This window comes from Ambystoma mexicanum, chromosome 3q, assembly GCF_040938575.1.
Source record: "Ambystoma mexicanum isolate Mex_15411 chromosome 3q, UKY_AmexF1_1, whole genome shotgun sequence".
NCBI classification, from domain to species: Eukaryota; Metazoa; Chordata; class Amphibia; order Caudata; family Ambystomatidae; genus Ambystoma; species Ambystoma mexicanum.
In genome coordinates this window covers 747,764,090-747,781,873 of record NC_090926.1, presented here as the reverse complement: position 1 = coordinate 747,781,873, position 17,784 = coordinate 747,764,090, and the positions used below count along the sequence as shown (strand labels likewise).

Genomic DNA, 17,784 nt, shown 5'->3' with positions numbered 1-17,784 from the left:
CCTTGTCTCTGCAGAGGTATGTTTTGCTCACCTGGGGTACTCGAAAAAGAACGTGGAGATCATTAGAGCACTTGGAAAATTTCGACTTGTAAACAATATGCCAGCAAATGGACGTGATTCTGTCAATGGTGCCTAGAAAATGGCAATAACCACCTGGAGGTGCTTTTAGATTATGTGCTGCCTTTTGTCACGCAGTTGTAACATACTTGAATGGTTTGCTCACAACCCCCATAATGAAAACATATTTGAATGTTTTATCAATTTTCCCCACCAAGGAGAAAGCTCATACCCTGTGGGACCTGTGATGATTCGCCGGGTATCGTCACTCCTCCCCAAGGGGGAGCCCTATTCCATGAGGCTAGGGAGGTGCGGCAGCTACCTAATAGTCCCCCTAGGGGTGATTTAATGCGGGAGGACCTCACGGTAAGGGACTCCCCCTCTGTAGCTAAGGACGAACAACTAAGGTACCGCCTGTTGGCCAACATCACACCCCCAACCTTCCCTAATGTCCCCTCCATTTCAAACCACTTCCTTTAGAGTAGACCCATGTACTTCTGTGGTGTAGGACAAACAGCTAAAACAGAGTACCAGGATGATAAAGAACATGGAAAACATGAAGATTTATGACTGGGCTAGTACTGGAACGGGGTGGCCTAGAGGATGCATAAAGATCACCCTATCAAGAACAACCAAGGACTTTGACAATCTGCCAGGGCGGGACTGGCAACAATGTATAAGAGGAGAAGGACTGATGATTTGGCCAAGCCCAGCCGGGAGACACAGCAGAGGTGGAAACCATCCAGAGCACGAGTTTGAAAACCATTAAGCTGAACGGGGATGATGAAGAGCGGAGGATGCCGACGAATCCCTGATGCAGTTCTCCATGGGATCAGCTGGAGCAGACCCGAACACGAAGCAGGAAGAGAGCCAAGCAGTCCAGAAGAGCGCAGAGCCACCGTTGAGTTACGGAGCAGAAAGAGAAGCGTGAAGAGCCAGAGAGACGCACCCCAGTCCAGGAAGACCTGGTGGCATACCAAAGTCCCAACAAAGGTAATGGGAGGTGTGAGAGACCCAGAGGGGAAACAGTGGTGGAAGAGAGGGAGAGGGAGGCTTGAGCGGTTTACTGCATGCCCAGTAGCAACTGTCAACTATTGGGAAGGATGGATTGAGCATCTGAGGAGAACTTCCTCATTGCAATGGAGGCAGCAAGCCCTCTGACCACCATAGAAAGGTCTGGGACCCTGACACAAGTGAACCGAGTATCAGAGGAAAACCTCCTTGTTGCATTGGAGGCAATAAACCCACTGACCACCAGAGAATGGTGTGGGACCCCAACAGAAGTATCCCAAGCATCTGAGGAAAGCATCCTCGTCGCAGTGGCAAGGAAAATTGAACCAAGGCCCAGAGAAGGATTTAGGGCTTTGCTAATTCCACGAGAAATGGGGCAAAAGAAATATCAAGTTGAGAGATACGGGAGAAAACTCCAGTAGAAGGGAGTCATTCTCCTGGTGAAAACACTGAAAGCCATTTTGATACATTTAAGAGAAGCCAGGAGAAGGGTGTAATTCCCCTTAGTGCCGAAATTCGAAACTGAAAGCTCATTGATCAACAGATGCCAGGGAAAGGGTGTCATCCCCTGTGGCTTTAGTGTGAACTAAGTGGGAGTACGGGAGCCAATACCAGGAGATGGGAGTCATTCTTCTGCTTCTGAAAATTGACAGGTGCAAAGGTTTGTTGGAACCACAAGCCAGGGGAAGGGAGCCATTTCCCCAGGCATCCTTTTGCCAAAGAACATTATTGGGAATACCAGCCAAATACCAGGAGAAGGGAGTCATTCTCCTGGAGAAGGCATCTTCTGTTGACTTATCTTTTGGTTGTAGTGTAAGTGATAGAAGTAGGTTGTGACACAGGACGGTGGACTTTGATTTTCAACTGACCTTCTGACAGATCCTTAGTATTAGTTTGAAGCAGGGAAACCCCTTTTAGAAGATGGGGATAGTGAGTTTCTTTCTTTTTTTTACCAACCAAAATGCCACCCTTGTGTCAGCATCCTTCTTCGACACCCTTACAGACCTTGATGTGGTTCTATTGGCACTTGTGCAGAAGCCTTTTGAACCCATTGCTTCAACCGACATTAGCTGGGTGCCATTTTTAGAATGTCCTTTTTAGATCGCTATTACTTCTTCTTGGAGAATTAGTATGCGGCTGCTCATTTACATCATCAGAGCATCCATCTGTGTCAATTATTGAACAGCTGGTTTGAGATCCTCTTTTCGTTTGGCAAATGGTTCCCTTTACCATTTGAAATTGCTGCGATTGGAGCAAGCTCTCTCTTCATGGTAAAGGTATTTCTTACCTTGTAGGCTGTAGCCTATGAGAAACCTTTACTCTGGGCAGAATACTGTGACAAGCAGGAAGATGGCATGGGGTTTAGGGGGAGACTGATGTAGTGTTTGGCATTCTAAGAGGGTGGTCCTTTGAGCGTGAAGATTGGCACCAAGGTTTCCAAGAAAATGTGCTGGAAGACAGCCAAGAACAAACAGTTTTCAGAAGAACTAGTGCAAACGTCATGCCCTAAAAGACTAACTTGTTTTCCTGTATCATGGTATATGAGAGTTACTGCAGTAATGGACATCACTTTCCTATATTGTCACAAAGCTGTTTTAATCCTTCAATTAGTACCTTTGTATTAATAATTTCTTATTACTTGTTGTTTTCCTATTCCCATTTCTTGCCTTCTTCTGGATTTGTATTTCGATCTCCCTTTGCTGCAGTAATTCATCTAACTCAGTTTTGCTCTTGCAACACATCTTGGGAGTACCTTTTGATCTATGAATCCACAGTTTGTTGTCCCCAGGTGACCAGATTCTTCACCCATATCAGTCAGCAGATATGACTGTTTGAGAGCCTGAGCTGGGAGTGAGGTACTTTCGTTTTTAAACCCACTCCCCTGCTCAACTCACTTCAGTTTGAGGGCTCTGGTTAGTCCTTAAGGCTACCAATCCAGGTGCATCCTGTTCCCCATTTAAGTCACTGGTGTATCACTACTAAATCTGTTAAGGAGAGTAGTGACAGGGAACCAAGTGTCCCCTTTCTTTTGATTGTATGGCCATACTTCGTGAAGCCGAGGTGGCTAATGGCAATTCATTAATCTTTTATAATGCGCTTGGTACCGTAGACCAGCCTCTAAGCACATGGTTTCAAACCTGTGTTACTCTGCACTGTCTTGCTTCGAAGATAAACGGGTTGCCCCTGAGCTGTCCTCCCGGCGACAGCGCGCTTATTTCACATTTTTTGTGTGCACTCTTGTAAACATTTGATTTTGTAACCCATGGCAGCTTTTAGTTTACTATAGTGCGCAAAATGGCAAAAGGACCAAGTATCCTGAAGAACATGATTAGTTTATAGAGTTTAAGCATCATGTGCACCTTCCGTCATATTTATTTCTCAACCTGCCTTTGTCGCCTTCTTTCAAAGAACTGGATAGGAGCCTACACTTGGCTCCAAATTGAACTTAGAAGGCAAAGCTGCGGCAAGCATTATAGGTACGCATCACCAAACAAACAGCTCATAGGAGAATCCAAGGAGAGCTCTTTACTCCATTGCATTGCAGTCAAACATTTCCCCCTGTCCAGAAAACCCATCCAGTTGTGGATTTGCTTATGGTTGTTGTCATTGTTGGCCTTCAAACATTCAAAGCAAATAGCCGCTAGTGGCTTAAAATTGGAGATATGACGTCTTACATTGTGGAGGTTACCTCTGGTCAGTGAATAGGGGAGTTTATTTTTCTGCTGACTGGTGATACTCTCACAAGGAAATGTAGTCCTTGCCAACCAACTGGCATTTTTGCCAAACATTCTTTTAGGTTAAAATGTTAACCAGTGGATCCACTCTGTTTTCTCCATAAACCCTACTTTGAATGCTGGAGGGACCTTCTGTCAGTTAAACCTTCAAGATATTCACTTTAAAATATTCTTGTGGGTCTGGAGTAAGGGGACTGGGAATACAAATTAGTATGAGTTACTTATTGCAATAAGTGGTAACACTCATGCCTCCACAATTTATAATTCTGAAATGATGAGCCCATGGACTGAGGCATGACATCATTGAGTGTAGCATGGGGGTGGAAAATGGTCCATGGGAACACTGGGCAGGGGTACCCTGTGCATTCTCTCTAGTTTTAAAAACCTTTTTATGCTGAACACACGTCTGCTCCAGTGTCTTCTACTTGATGGAATCAAACTCTTTCATGAGTTTGATACTGAAGACTAAGAGTGCAAGAAACACTACAGTGAGTTACCTGTTCCATTTTCCAATGAGCAGGTGTCCCATGTGGCAGCCTGCCTCCCACTCTTCATTCCCGTTGGCAGGCTCCTTCCTTTATAATATCTGGCCCTTGCTAATGTCCCCTCTCTGACCGTGAAGGTTTTTCCTGTGCCCTGTTTACACTCTTATCTCTTCAGCTGCTTTGTATTAACGCCTGTTTCTAAAGGGATTGCAAATTCTAACCTGTTTCTTTCTCTTTTTTTTGCACTTGACCTGTCTCTTCCTTCTCTTCACTCTTTGCCTCTCCTCTCCCCTCCCTTCCATTTTCCTGTTCTCAGTGTATCCTTCTATTGCGCCTCTTTTTAATTCCATTCCTCCTTCTCCCCATCCCTGTTTCATTACCTCCCCCACTCATTACCCTCTCTTTTTCATATATATGTATATTACTTCTCTTATCCCACACTGTCTTTTCCCCCTTGCTTATTTCCCTTACATCTCTCTTTGAATCTTTGTCTACTCTATCTATAACTGTTTAGTTCTTGGCGACACTTACAATATTCCCATAGACCTCAGAGGTAAGTAGTATTCACCACTGCTCCTTCCACCTTCTGTGGGATAGCACAGAGTCCTATCTGCGCTGTGCATGCTCCGAGGACAGAGAGAAGTTAAACTTTGTGTGTGGTAATGTGGTCCGAAAAGGTACTGGTTCTTGTCTGCTGATGTCATGAGCAGAAATCCTCCTGGTTATTGCACTGTCAATAAACATGCTCCTAAGTGGGTTACAAAGTGTACATTACTTCTCTCTAACTTGGGTGCTTCTGTGCATACATTGGAGACTTCTTGCCTCGTTTAAGCACAGTACAGACTTTTCTTTTTATATCCCAGCCTAATAGTGACCAAATGGGGTTTTTCATGACCCACTTTCTCCTGTCAGTGCTTAATAAACAGTGATCTACAGCTTTGTAGGTGCATTGGTAGAGCTGTGTGTGTGCATCCGAGTAATAAAAGATTAAGAGCAGCTAAGGATAGGTGGGATTGAGATGTTTAGTCAGTGTTGGTGGTTGCCTCCCTTTAAATTGTTTATTCTGATAAGGATGAGAGGGACAGTACATTTTCTCAGCCAGGCTCAGATCTACTATATAAACAGTAACCAGGTGCAGTCACCAAGGTTCTTCCTTTTATGCAGAGCACATTTATTATTTTCAGTGCCATGAACAAAGGTAAGAAAAATGTAGTATATTTAAGAATAGTTACTAGATAAAGAGAAATGACAAAATAACATAAATACGTCTAAATTGTGAAGAAACATAAACACCACTATGCCATATCTAGTTTGTCAGCCTTCAACTTGGAGCTGCTAAAACTTGATCCAGTTAGTTATTGCATGTAGCCAGAGTTGCCGTAAGAAAGCCAACAATTAAATGTCTTCATTCCAAACGGTGAGCAAAATACCTACAGAATGGTGAATTCCCAGATTTGCAGTTTGTGAAGAGGATGGCTCCTTGTGGGAAGTCGGACACTCGCAAAGGATCCTGCACAATTGCACATTGGTATGCTCCTTAAATAGTGCTTCACTGCACTGTTTTGGCCATGAATGCAGCATGACCTGCAAGATTCAACATCAACTCCAGTTTGCTTGTGGCTACTGTTGAGTTGCTGCTTGGAGTATTATGACCGCCAAAATGGCTAGCAACTATTTCCAATGGTCGATGTGTCGTTGAACTTCATGAGGTGCATCAAAAATGAGAACCTACTAAAGGGTTTCAGCTCTCATCGCCATATCAGTGATCAGTGGAGGGACCAGCTGGTTCTACTTTCTCTGCCTGGACCCTTTGCAGGTATGCTAAAAACACTTCTGCAATTTTGGAAAATATGCAAGCAGCGGAGCTTTGTCTCCCGAACTCAATTTGCATTTTAATGCACAGCTTCCATGAAAGCCGCTCCAGGTAAAGTGACCTGCGAGTCCTGAAATGTTGTAGCTTTTGCTCCACAGATGATATTCTGCTCCATTCTCCCACATGCTGGACAAAGTGTTTTATAGCAATAATTACATTAACGTAGATTGCCCCGAACATTTGCCATCATCCAATTTAGCCATTTTGTCAACTAGTTCTTTTGTAAATCACCCAGCCAACTTGAATTTAATGTGTCCCTATAAAAAGGTCCTTTTCAGCTTACCTATATTGATAGAAACTGAGCCTCCGCTTACCTCATCCTCAGAATCTTAATTGCCTCATGGAAAATGTTCACTATTTGCTACAAATGCTTTTGACTCGGCTCGAACATCATGCCTTGGTGTGCAGAGCTGAAAAGGCTAGTGTACCAGCACAGTAATTTTCGTGGAGAACCCACAGAAATAATTATTTTGTCTGTTGGATTAATTCTGGCTCCCATTGATAGTAAAAAAAAAAGAAAAAATGACTTGCAGGTGAACTACAACTTTAAAAAAAATTCCGACATAACCACACAGATCACCTAACGTATTCCCTAGTATTCTCCAATGGTTCTCCGGTAATAGCAGGGTGAGTTGGATGTGAAAATAGTGGCAGGAACAATAGGGACTAGGCACAAAATATAATTTTTCAAAAATACCACCATAAGAAGTTTTGTGATGAATTAGGGCCAATGGAAATAAATAGGGCACAACAAATACTGCTGAAGTGAAAAATCACCCTGTTAGGGTTTTTATTCAAAGTCCCTCCCTGTGGTAGGACTTGGAAAAACCAAACTAGAGTCAGCAAGGCTTTCACAATTCCAGTTTAGCTAAGCCAGTCGTTTAAGTAACATAGACCAAGCAGTAAGATTGAACTATGGAGGAAAGAGGCACTGATGTGTAATACAGTTAATACGTCACACAAATAGTAAATAAAATGTCCTGCACAGGTAAGTACATAAATAGCACTAATTTATTGCAGTGCTACACTAGGGCACATTTCAAATACTCTACATCTAATAACCGTGTATGTGTATATATATAGCTTGCAATTAGGTAACCCAATGTGGGTGTCGCACTACTTCAGAAACATAAGCACTTATTAGACAATACAATGCATCAGATAATGTTGACACACTGCAACTCCATATACCTATCCTTCAGAAGTTCATCCTTAGTCCACACAAAGTCTCTGGAAGCCTTTAGGTGGCCCAAAAAAATTTCTGAGAATCACAGGTGAGTAGTCTAGGAGAAGCCACCCCGTTAGGGAGTCCAGGACAAAGAAAGCAGTTGCTGTGGAGCAAAAAATGGTTGTAGAAAGATGACTTAATGAACTTAAGTCCGGATGCAAAGTTCTGGGAAGCAGTAACCAGCCCCGATGAGGAGCCCCAGAGTACTCACCCAGATACCACCTCCCTGGGCCAGCGCCAGATAGGTAATCAGGATATGTGCACCCAATGGGAGGGAGGCAGTCCAAGAGATATAAGGGATCTCAAGCACCCAAGCTCCCAGAAATGTAGAAACTGTCCCATTCAACAGTAAATCCATGCGGAAGACTTACCTCACTGCCGTCTGCGAGGTCTTTAGGACATGGGTTCATGTGCAATCACCACTGGTTGCCTTAAGATTCCACTGCAGACCTCGTACAGTTGTGGGGGACCCCTTGGATTGATCCCATGATGAATATAAGACCCTCATGTATGACTTGACTGATGCAGGTCTTGCATTGACCCCTGGTGGGGTCAGGATTTGCTCAGCGGTTGGACTTTGGGTTCCCGACAGGCTCTTATGATGGCAGTCAGCAGAACAGGTTTCCAGTGTTGTAGCCGAGCCCCGGAGATGCCCACAAAGTGTTCCTACCCTTGGGCCAAAAGGAAGTCCTTGCAGCGTAGAAAAGCTGCATCTGGAGATTGCAGGAAATGGCAATAATATACGATACAACAACCCGGGAAAGGTCATGAACATCAAGCAGGACAGCTGACTTGTTGGTCCCACTAGTCAAAGTGAGGCAGAAGTCCCCCCTGTCGAACAGAAGGATGAGGTTTGTGACACCGCCGAGTTGGCTGAGCCAATGCCGATTTCTAAAGAAGTCCTTCAGCCTCCCTTGGTTGCTGCCTTCTTCGGATCTCCTCTGCTCCAATGGTTGACTTGGGTCCTGGATCCAGCTCCCTTTTATCCAAATTAGGGCTGGGTGTCGCCCAGCTCTCCAACAAGGGAGCTTGCAACGTTCAAACTTGGAGGTAGTGGTCCACTACTGGACAGCCAGCCTGCCACAATTCACCCATCCTCAGCTATGCCCCTGGAGGAATGTGGATTGGGTGCAGACGGGCCCCCTCTCCACTTGATGCCAGCTCCCAGACCGGGAAGAACCGTTGTGGCCTTTCTGCATGAAGAGAGAGGACACTTCCTCGCCTGGCAAGTTAGACGGTCAACAAAGGCCAGGCCATCTTGAACATGACTAAAAGCTCAAAGGGAGGCCATTTTTAGCATATTGTCCTCAGAAAAATATCACTGCAGCTAAAAAGCAAAACACAATGTTGCATCAGGAGAAAAAGGTAAAAATAACACTGCCACCAGCCTGTTAGTGAGATGACCACACCTGTACTGGTAGGCACATGGGCTACCCAGTGCACCCAAAATATCATAACGGAAAGGGGCCTTAAGGGAACCTAGCACCACACAACGTAGGGTTTTTGGTGCTGCCATTGAAAAATGCAGATGCTAAGTGGAGACGTTGCCCCACAGTGGAAACCCATAAAGGCAGTCAGCTCAAACAGTCTCACACAGTCAATGGGAAATACTCCCAGTGAGTCCAGCAGTAGTGCTGGGAGGCTCAGTGAAGACAGGGGAAGATTAACAAAAGGAAAATCTCCCCAACACACCCTCAAGGTAGCTTTGGCCAAAACAGATGTGAAAAGTAGATTGGACCAATCGGAAAGACAGTCCTAAGTATTAGTCTAAAATGTAAATGGAGTGCAAAAGGAATAACCCCCAACTCAAATGAGTTTTACCCTGAGCACAAATTCCTCTCCTCTTACGGCAGTCACCCATATATCCTCCACATGTCATCACAGCACCTACAACCTGCTCTTTTAATGGGGCAGGGGGAAATCCCCACCTGTATGTACCTCACAACCTCTGCAACAGTCTCCATCCAACATTTCCTCCTAAATACCCATGGTAACCAAGCTAGTTTAAGGTGCAGTCTCCTCAAGGTAGTTTCGAAAATTTAAGATAGCCGACCTGGCTTATTTCACCTACCCATCCTTAATTGTTTGCCATGAGCCAAAAAGAAAAGCATTGTTGGGTGTTAAGGAAGTTTTTGTACAACCCCCCCTGCTGAGGGCTGTTCAGCCACTAATCCTATGGTAAAGCAAAAGCGCTCAATCCAGAAAGGGCCTCTCTAAAGGTAGATAGTATGGCAGAACGATAAAACGTAACTCTCAGGACAGTTAGCAAGCGGGCGCCAAGGTACAATAAGTCCACACACTTAACAGAAAATACACCACACTGATCAACTGAAAAATATATACATTATGAGGCTACACATATGAGAGACTATCGTTGAAATAAATACTTGCACAGGATACACACAGTGTATTATAAAACAGTAAATGTCTTTGCTGGCTCTCCTCAACTCTATATTTGGATGTCCACTATCAACGATAGGTGCACAACATATAGTGACAACAGGAGAGAAAAAGTGAACCAGAAATTCTAACAGGTAAAAATAGCCAGTGCTTGCACACAAATAGTACATTGTGCAACAAAATTCAGCCTGCTCTTATAATATTTTGTAGGGCCACTCTACTACCTAGTGGTAGGTACGCAACACATATAGACAAGGGGTGGGTAGAACAGTGGTCTTCAAACTTTTTTTTAAGGTTGGGCCCCCCCCCCCAAGCAAAATGTGGGAAGACCAGGCCCCCCCCCCCAAAATGCCAAATGAACTGTAAGTTGAAATGGCTATGAACTATTGCACGCCGTCACCGCCCCCTACTCCCAGTATAGTCCCTGTTCCAATCACAGTCTCTGGACTCCCTCATCTCACTCCTAGCCCAGTCCCTGTGCTCTCCCCACCCCACCACTGACCCTGGACTCTCCAAACCCTGCGCCCACCACTATCCCACGGCTCCCGCCCATCCTGCTTCCAGCACAGTCCCGGAACTCCTCCACCCTGCTCCCAGTACAATCCCAGGGCCAGTAGTGGGTGGTGAATTTATTAAATGGAGGGGCATAAATATTTCCACCAGATATGCCATAGCGACTGAGCGCAGTGAGGGTGCTCGAACCAATCAAGGATGGTTTGGGGGGGGGGTTCACCCCATGAATTTTTTTAAAATAATGGGTTAAAATGTTGCATTTTAGAGCATACTTTAAAAAAAGAAAATGTTTAAAAAGCCAAACAGTTTGCAATAGGTGCGGGGGGCCAGGGGGCGGGTATGATTTTTTTTTTTTTTTACTGGGCATCTATAATAGATGTCCAGTAAAAAGATACCATTCCTGTCCCCTGGGCCCCACAGTGCCTAACACAATCAAGATGATTGTGTGTATGCAAGGCGCTGGGTGGCCATGGGGGAAAGCATGCTATTTTTGACTGCACATCTATGCTCGATATCCAGTAAAAAGAAATACCATCCCTGTCCCCTGGGATCCACCGCGCCTCAGAGGAGAGCTGATTTTGGCATGTGGGTAGGGGGAGTGTGCAACAAAGTCATTTTTAAAACGCCTTTGTTGTACAACCCTCCAGATCCCCCCCCCCCCCAACCAAAATCAGCTTAACGGACCAAAACAAACATGCAAACACACACACATTCACACAACAATCACTATCTTTCACATGGGTACCCATCACCATACTCACTCATAACACAAGCATTCATACACGTATTAAAATAAAAAATAAATGATCGTACCTTCTGCAGGGGCTTGGGCTTGGGTGCTGAAACACCCCGCTCCAGGCTGCTCTGTCCGTATGTGTGAGGAGCTCCCCCTCGCACATAGACAAAACAAAACGCCCCCAGCCTTGCATGGCTCAACAAACTTAATCGAATCCTGGCGCAGTCTTTAGACCTGCCATGAAGGACAATGGGAAATTTGCCCTTCTTAGATTCAGAGGGAGACTGTTCCAAAATCTCGGTCCAGCAACTAAAAAGCTGCAGTCTCCTCTTGAGACACAGTTCGTCGTAGGAATAATAAGCAGACATTGATCCTCCGACTTCAATGGCCAAGTCGGATGATACTGCTTCAGCTTATTCGTTAGATAGCTTGGTGCCAACCCGTTAATACACTCATATACCAAGCAACCTATCTTACATTTTTTGCGGTCCTCTACCGCTAACCAATGTAGAGAGCGGCGGAGACCTGAGGTTGAGGTATTTTTGAATACCCCGAATACAGCTTTTTGTAAATAGTGAATCTGTTTAACAGGAGCTCTAGTCACATGTCCATTACAATAATCTAATTTGGAATTAACTAGAACTCCCACAACCATAGCACGGTCAGTGTCAGGCACATGGGGCAGTGCTTGATGTAAGAGATGAATATTGTAGAAATCTGACTACACTTCGGCTGAAACCTGACTACTACAGCCCAAATCACTGCCAAACACAGCCAAGATTTTTAACCTTGTTGACATATTAAGGCTAGATCCCAAAAACTGGGGTGACGGAGGGCTTCTTTTCTCCTCAAGCAGGTGTTTAGGTCCAAATAGATTAACCTCAGTCTTTTTGGGGTTAAGTTGTAACGAGTTTCTTTTGATCCAACTCCCTATTTCAGCGTTTTACCTTTGACAGTTCAGCCAGCCCAGGAGCGCTCCCTTAGCTGGAAAAAGCAGCTGAGGGAGTTTTCAGCGTTTCACTGAGCTGCCTCCTCAGCACCTCCATAATGGTTGAGGGGGTCCCTCGCCCATTATGGATGATCCGCCAGGCTCGGTCTGGCCTATAGGGCAAAAGGGCAATGCCCGTCCCAAAATTGCTAGTGTGGGCCAGTCAAAATGGCCCACTCTTTTGGCCAGTGTGGGCCAGTTAGTTATTTCACTATGCAGCTAGAAGTTTTGACCATTGTTGCTGAATAAATATTCTTTAAATATCACAATTTGCTCACATTTTAACAAAAAACACCCCCTTGGCTATTATTCAAACAGTCTGTGACTAAAGGAATGATTAATAGGCATTTGCAAATGTGGGCCACTTTTTTATTGGTGCCCGAGACAGTTTTATTCTCCAGTCTCACCATGTGAGCCCCCTCCACCCATTTTCTCCAATCAAAAAAAAAAATGACATTTTGTTTTTTATTTTTTGTTTCATTTCATGCTGTGCTCTTGCACCCCCCACCCTCTGGGCTTGCGCACGCGGCCCCCTAGTGGGGCACACCCCAGAGTTTGAAGACCTCTGTGATAGAAGATAAGGGAACCAAGCATTTTAACAGACAGGAAAATGTTATATAGGCCTGTGACAAATCCTTGGATTGTGTCCCTTCTTCCCTAGCGGGAGCCCCTTCCCCTGAGGCCAGGGAGCTGAGGCTGCTACCCAATAGTGACCCTGGTGGTGGTACTCAGCTGGAGGTTGTCCTGGGGAGGGATCCCCCCTTTGAGGGCATGGAGGACTATCCAGGTAGAAAGCGTATACTCCACTCCAGTCCTCCTCACCTAACCCTCCATTACCTTGCCATCCCATGTACATGTTTCATAGACGTAGTAACAACAGTACTGGGACGATGCAGAACATAGTCTACCCAAGGGAGATCTATGGTAAAGGTACTGGGACTAAGAAGAGTCAGGTCTACCTTGGAGAGAACTCTCGGGGGAATACTGGGACGAGCAGGAAGTGCAGAGGTATGAAGAGCACTTCTCAAAACACTATTGAGCAGGTTAGTGTTTCACAAATTCCTATTGGCCATGCCCAATACAAAATAGAAGAGGGAAAACCAGGAAGAGAGAGAAGCCTTCCCTGAAGGAACTGCAGGCGTGGGGAACACTAGAGCTGTCGCCGAACAGAAGGGGCTGCAGAGCCGGGGTTTACCGGGTCTATAGTTGTGCTCCCAAACGGTCCAACGTGGAATGACCGTCCGGCCAGAAGGAGAAGCAGCAGTCTAGGTGGGCGAAGCCAAGTGACAGCGCGGTCAAGAGGAGATGTGCTCGCTGTCAGGGACTGAACTCTCTGGAGCCGCTGCAGCATGCCAGAGGAGCGGTGTAGCCCAAAACGAATTCAAAAGACCCAGGACCAACACCTACCAGGCAAGACCCTAATGATCATGGGGTGACCAGAACGGTAGGTAGGGGCAGAAGGGGAGCAGTGGGATCCCTGACCTAGCCAATCAGGATGAGAAAGGAAATCCTTGGTAGAAAAGCTAATTTAGTAAGTACCCAAGAAAGAAACCAAGAAAGATGGTTCTGGGACTGGGACTCAATAACAAATATCAACATCAGTCATCTTCATAGTTGCAGTACTTGGCAGGATAGTGAACCAGGTCTGCCGGAGAGAAACCGGGATCAGCGACCCCCACCAAGAAGCATGCCATCTCCCTCGGTTGAACATTTTACCAAATAAAAAATGGTCGCAATGACCAAAGGTTCGAACACCAAAAGTTCGAACCTTTGTTGGTAGCATTGTAAAAAAAAAAACAGAGCTGCGGGGGTGTCCTCCGCATCGCCCCGCTCACTATACTTCATGGTATAGTGAGCGGGCGTTGCGGGGGGACACCCCTGCAGCCTTCTGTTTATAAAAAAAAAAAAAAAGAAAAGGACCCTGCGGCGCCAGTTCCCGATCACGGAAGTGAAAGAGAACTGGTGCTGCAGGAACCCAGCGTGAAGATGAAGGTAAGTGGGGTTTGTTTATGTTGGGGGTGTGGAAGAGGGTGTGGGTGGGGGGGGTGTTATGGGTGTGTTGTGTGTGTGTGGGTGTGAGTATGTATGTGTTCGCATGAGGAAGGTGCAAACTTTTGGTAGTTCGCACCTTTCTCATGCAAGCGTTTTGCCCGCAGTAGTTTCAGCCACGGACAAATCACTTAGATTCTCTCCCTCGCATCCATACTTGGCAGGAGAGTGAGCAAAGGGAGTGGAACATAAAAAGGAGACAATCAGGGGTCTGGGACCCAAACCAGAAAACAAGTGGTCTTCTTAGTGGTCTCACTTAGCAGGAGAGTGAACCAAGTGGGCCGAATCAAACTACAAGAGAAAGCAGGGACTGAGACCCAAAGCTGCACACAGCACAAGTCATCTTCCTCATTGCTGTACTTGGTAAAGGGAAGATACCAAGTAAACCACAATCAAAGAAGAGAAGTTAAGAACTGCGTGCTCAAAGCTAAACTGAGAAAGACTAGGGGAAGGGAGACATTCCCCTTGGTGTTGCGAACTGTAAGAACAAAGCCAGAGGAAGGCCAGGGAAAGAGTCATTCCCATGGCATTGTGAAATCATAGAATCAAGTGAAAAGAGTCCAGAGGAAGGGATTCATCCCCCCTGCCTTAGTGTCAAAATACCTGGAGAAGGGAGACATTCCCCTGGAACCCAATAGTTAAGAAATAACTATGGGAAATAAAGGATGTTGATTGTTTTGAGATGGACATTTTTCTTTTAAGTTTGAATTGGGAACTCTACTGCTATTCAACGTTATAAACTGGAAATTTGTTTTGTGCTTGAAAATGTGCCTGCAACCTTGGGAATGGAGTAATTCCCTCACGTTTTGAAACCCTTTTGGAACTTTGCTTCGCTGTCCAGAAGAAGGGAGTCATTTTCCTGGACCAAGAAGATTTGTTACTTTATTAGTTTACCTATAAGTGTAAGGGATAGAGGTAGGATTCCTGACACAGGATGGTGGATGTTTCAGTTGCTTGCACATTCTGACAGGACTCTTAGTATTTCAGTTGAGGTAGGGCAACCCCTTATAGAATTAGGGAGCGGGAGGTTTACTCTTTGTTTTGGTATAATATAAGTGTATGTCGGCATCCATCCCACCTTTGTGTCAGTCTCCTCTTTTTGCACCCTTGCAGGCCCTGAAGGCCAACACGGCACAGTAATTCTGGCCCTCTAAGGAATAGTATTTGTAAAATCCAAATGCTTACATCAGTCAAAGACCACACAAGAGGCTGGAAAACAATTAGAGAAGATAGCCAAAGGCATATAAAAAATCCAGATGCATTTTAGACAGTTACCAGTGCAATTCAATACAATAAGCATAGTGTTATTAAAAATACACTCTAACCAAGAATCTACAGAAGTGGAGAGCATTACTTTATAACTGTATCAAAAATCACAATTTTGGCCTGTTATTCCCTGGACAACAGTTGACTACAGGAGAACTGTCCAGGGCAGATAGGTACCCCCAAAGTCACTTTAGTAGAGTTTTTTTTAAGGTGAGTAGAATGTATTAAATAGGACAAAGACAGAAGGCCACCATTCGCATCTGGAAAATGAAGGTAAGTCTCAGTTCTACCCAACTGGTGCAGACTCAGTGGCAAAGACCCCCATGGAGGACCATATGAGACCACAATGAAAAGATACAGCCGGCGGTTTAAGAACCACAATCCCTATGAGAGGGTGCAGCAAAGCAGGAAGGCCTCCCCCAATGTTATCTGATGGGGAAATGCGGTAAACACGTGCTTACAAAGTCTTACTTCCAGACCAGTGGGATCCCTGAGGAAGCGCATCAAGAACAAGTGCCCACTCTAGGACCCAAGGGTTAGTACTCAGAATGTTGGTTTCAAAAAAGACTACTCCAGAGGGCAGAAACAGCTCGGTAAATACAGGGCTTCTTTTGTAGATGCAGTTTAAAGGTTCTGACTACTTGGAACTGAACACTGGGCCAACAAAGACACCAAACGCCAAAAAGAACAATAAATTGCCTTCAAACAAGGGAGCCCTTAAGTATCTAGCGTAAAGATGAGCAAGGAAGGCTCAAAGAAAATGAGGGAACCTCTAAAAACAAATTCAGCCAGCTGGGCGGACAAAGGAGGGTGGACCAGCCACAGAAAACGGTCTCACGGTGGAGGCGACCCAGACCGACCCAAGGAGCAGACTTCACCCTTCCAGTCAATAGCGGCAGTGGTAAAACAGCCTGGAGATCGTCCCAGCTTGTAAGGCCTGACTCAACACACAAGGGGATTCATCAAGAACTCATAAATCTCAGGATGGACTTCTAGCAGCAGCAAATCCCAAACACAGATGTGCTCAGACCACTGCATCCAGCCAGTAGAAATGCAGCAGCAGTCGTCTGGCGTTATTCAGCATAGACTTCTTTAAAGAGTTAGCTCAAGTGGACGGCTGCAGAATGTCTCTAGATTTATACTTGATACATCTCGAGTTGGGTAACCCTAGTCCATAATCGAGGTGGAAGGAGCTGTAACATTCAGACTCTTTGACTGTTCACTCATAGGCAGCATGTATAATGTTTGTGAATTATCCTATATGTCTCAAGGGGTGAGGGAGAATGAGAACAACGCTCTCCCATCACACTGTTGAATAATGTTACTGGTTTGTAATGTAATCTACAGACAACAAGATTTGCCTCAGCCTGTCATCAATCAGCAATATAGTCGATCAAAAAAAGGACAGAGAAAGTTCTAACTGGCCCAAACATTGCATAGTGTGGAAAGGATGGACAGCGTAGATCAAACAAGGCCCTTGCTTGTATAAAATAAAAAAATAAGGGGTACAGACAAATACCAAAAAGTATTAGGACAAAAATGTCACTTTATTGGCCGTTATAAGAGGTAAATGAACCGTAATTTAAAGATTTGTCTCTGATTACAGGACTAAAAAGAATGATCTTGTTGTGAAGACTATATCAGGGGAGTGGGTACTAGAATTTCTTAGTCTCCCTATGGTTTGAACGTGGTTTGCAGCAGCAGCCTCACTTCCGTCTCCACTTTTGTGTCAACCGGTTTTGTTGGTCTTGGTTGTTAGTGCCACCTTCTTCAGGACTGTCTTTGTGGTAAGCTTGCAAGGAAAAAAAATGCTACAGATATGTAGCCTTCTCATATACTGTATCCAACATTCAATCATAATAATGGAACAGTCTCACCTCAGACTTGTTTAAGGAGACATTCAGACTGCCGAGTCACTCCAACTTAATTGCAGGGTGGCAGCTGTGTTGAAAGCCCATGGACACAGCGGATAGCGGGATGGCCAGAGAACGCCTTGCAAGGAATTTGTAGTTCCTGATCCTGGAGGTGTACAACAAACGCAATGCACGATTATCCCTGTGTTGCATAACAGTGCTTTCCAATATAATTGGATGGGTGACAGGATCCCCCGACACATGTAGTCTTCGATAGCCGGTGCCCAAGAACAATGAGTTAAGCCATGGTGTGAAGTTGACCACATGTAACATCTGCAGATATGCAAGGGATCCCATTTAGAGGGATGGAAAAGATTTTAAAAGTAATTATCTTCCTAACAGTAATCAACTGTCTAGAATCTAGTTTGTATTACATGTTGCAATGCAAACCCTCACAGAAAAAACTCCAGATTCGATTTTGGACATATCTGATTTTGGCCCTTATGAAATGGCTGCCTAATTTTTTACAAGTTGCCCCTCTGATGTGCTTTAGGGCCACAGCCCGCCTTCTACTGCAGCCGATTGGCCCA

General features: G+C 45.1%; 1 protein-coding gene across 9 annotated transcripts in view; it reads left to right on the top strand.

Annotated features, from left to right (window-relative positions):
- EXOC7 (exocyst complex component 7) overlaps positions 1-17,784 on the top strand; it is a 704,768-nt gene that overhangs the window by 438,000 nt on the left and 248,984 nt on the right. For 5 of the 9 annotated variants that reach the window (XM_069654709.1, XM_069654707.1, XM_069654708.1 and 2 more), the window contains one exon: positions 4,803-4,841. The exons of the other annotated variants lie outside the window; for them this stretch is intronic. In XM_069654709.1, coding sequence (XP_069510810.1) covers positions 4,803-4,841 — 39 coding nt within the window. The remainder of the gene's footprint in view (positions 1-4,802; positions 4,842-17,784) is intronic. 9 annotated transcript variants of the gene reach the window in all.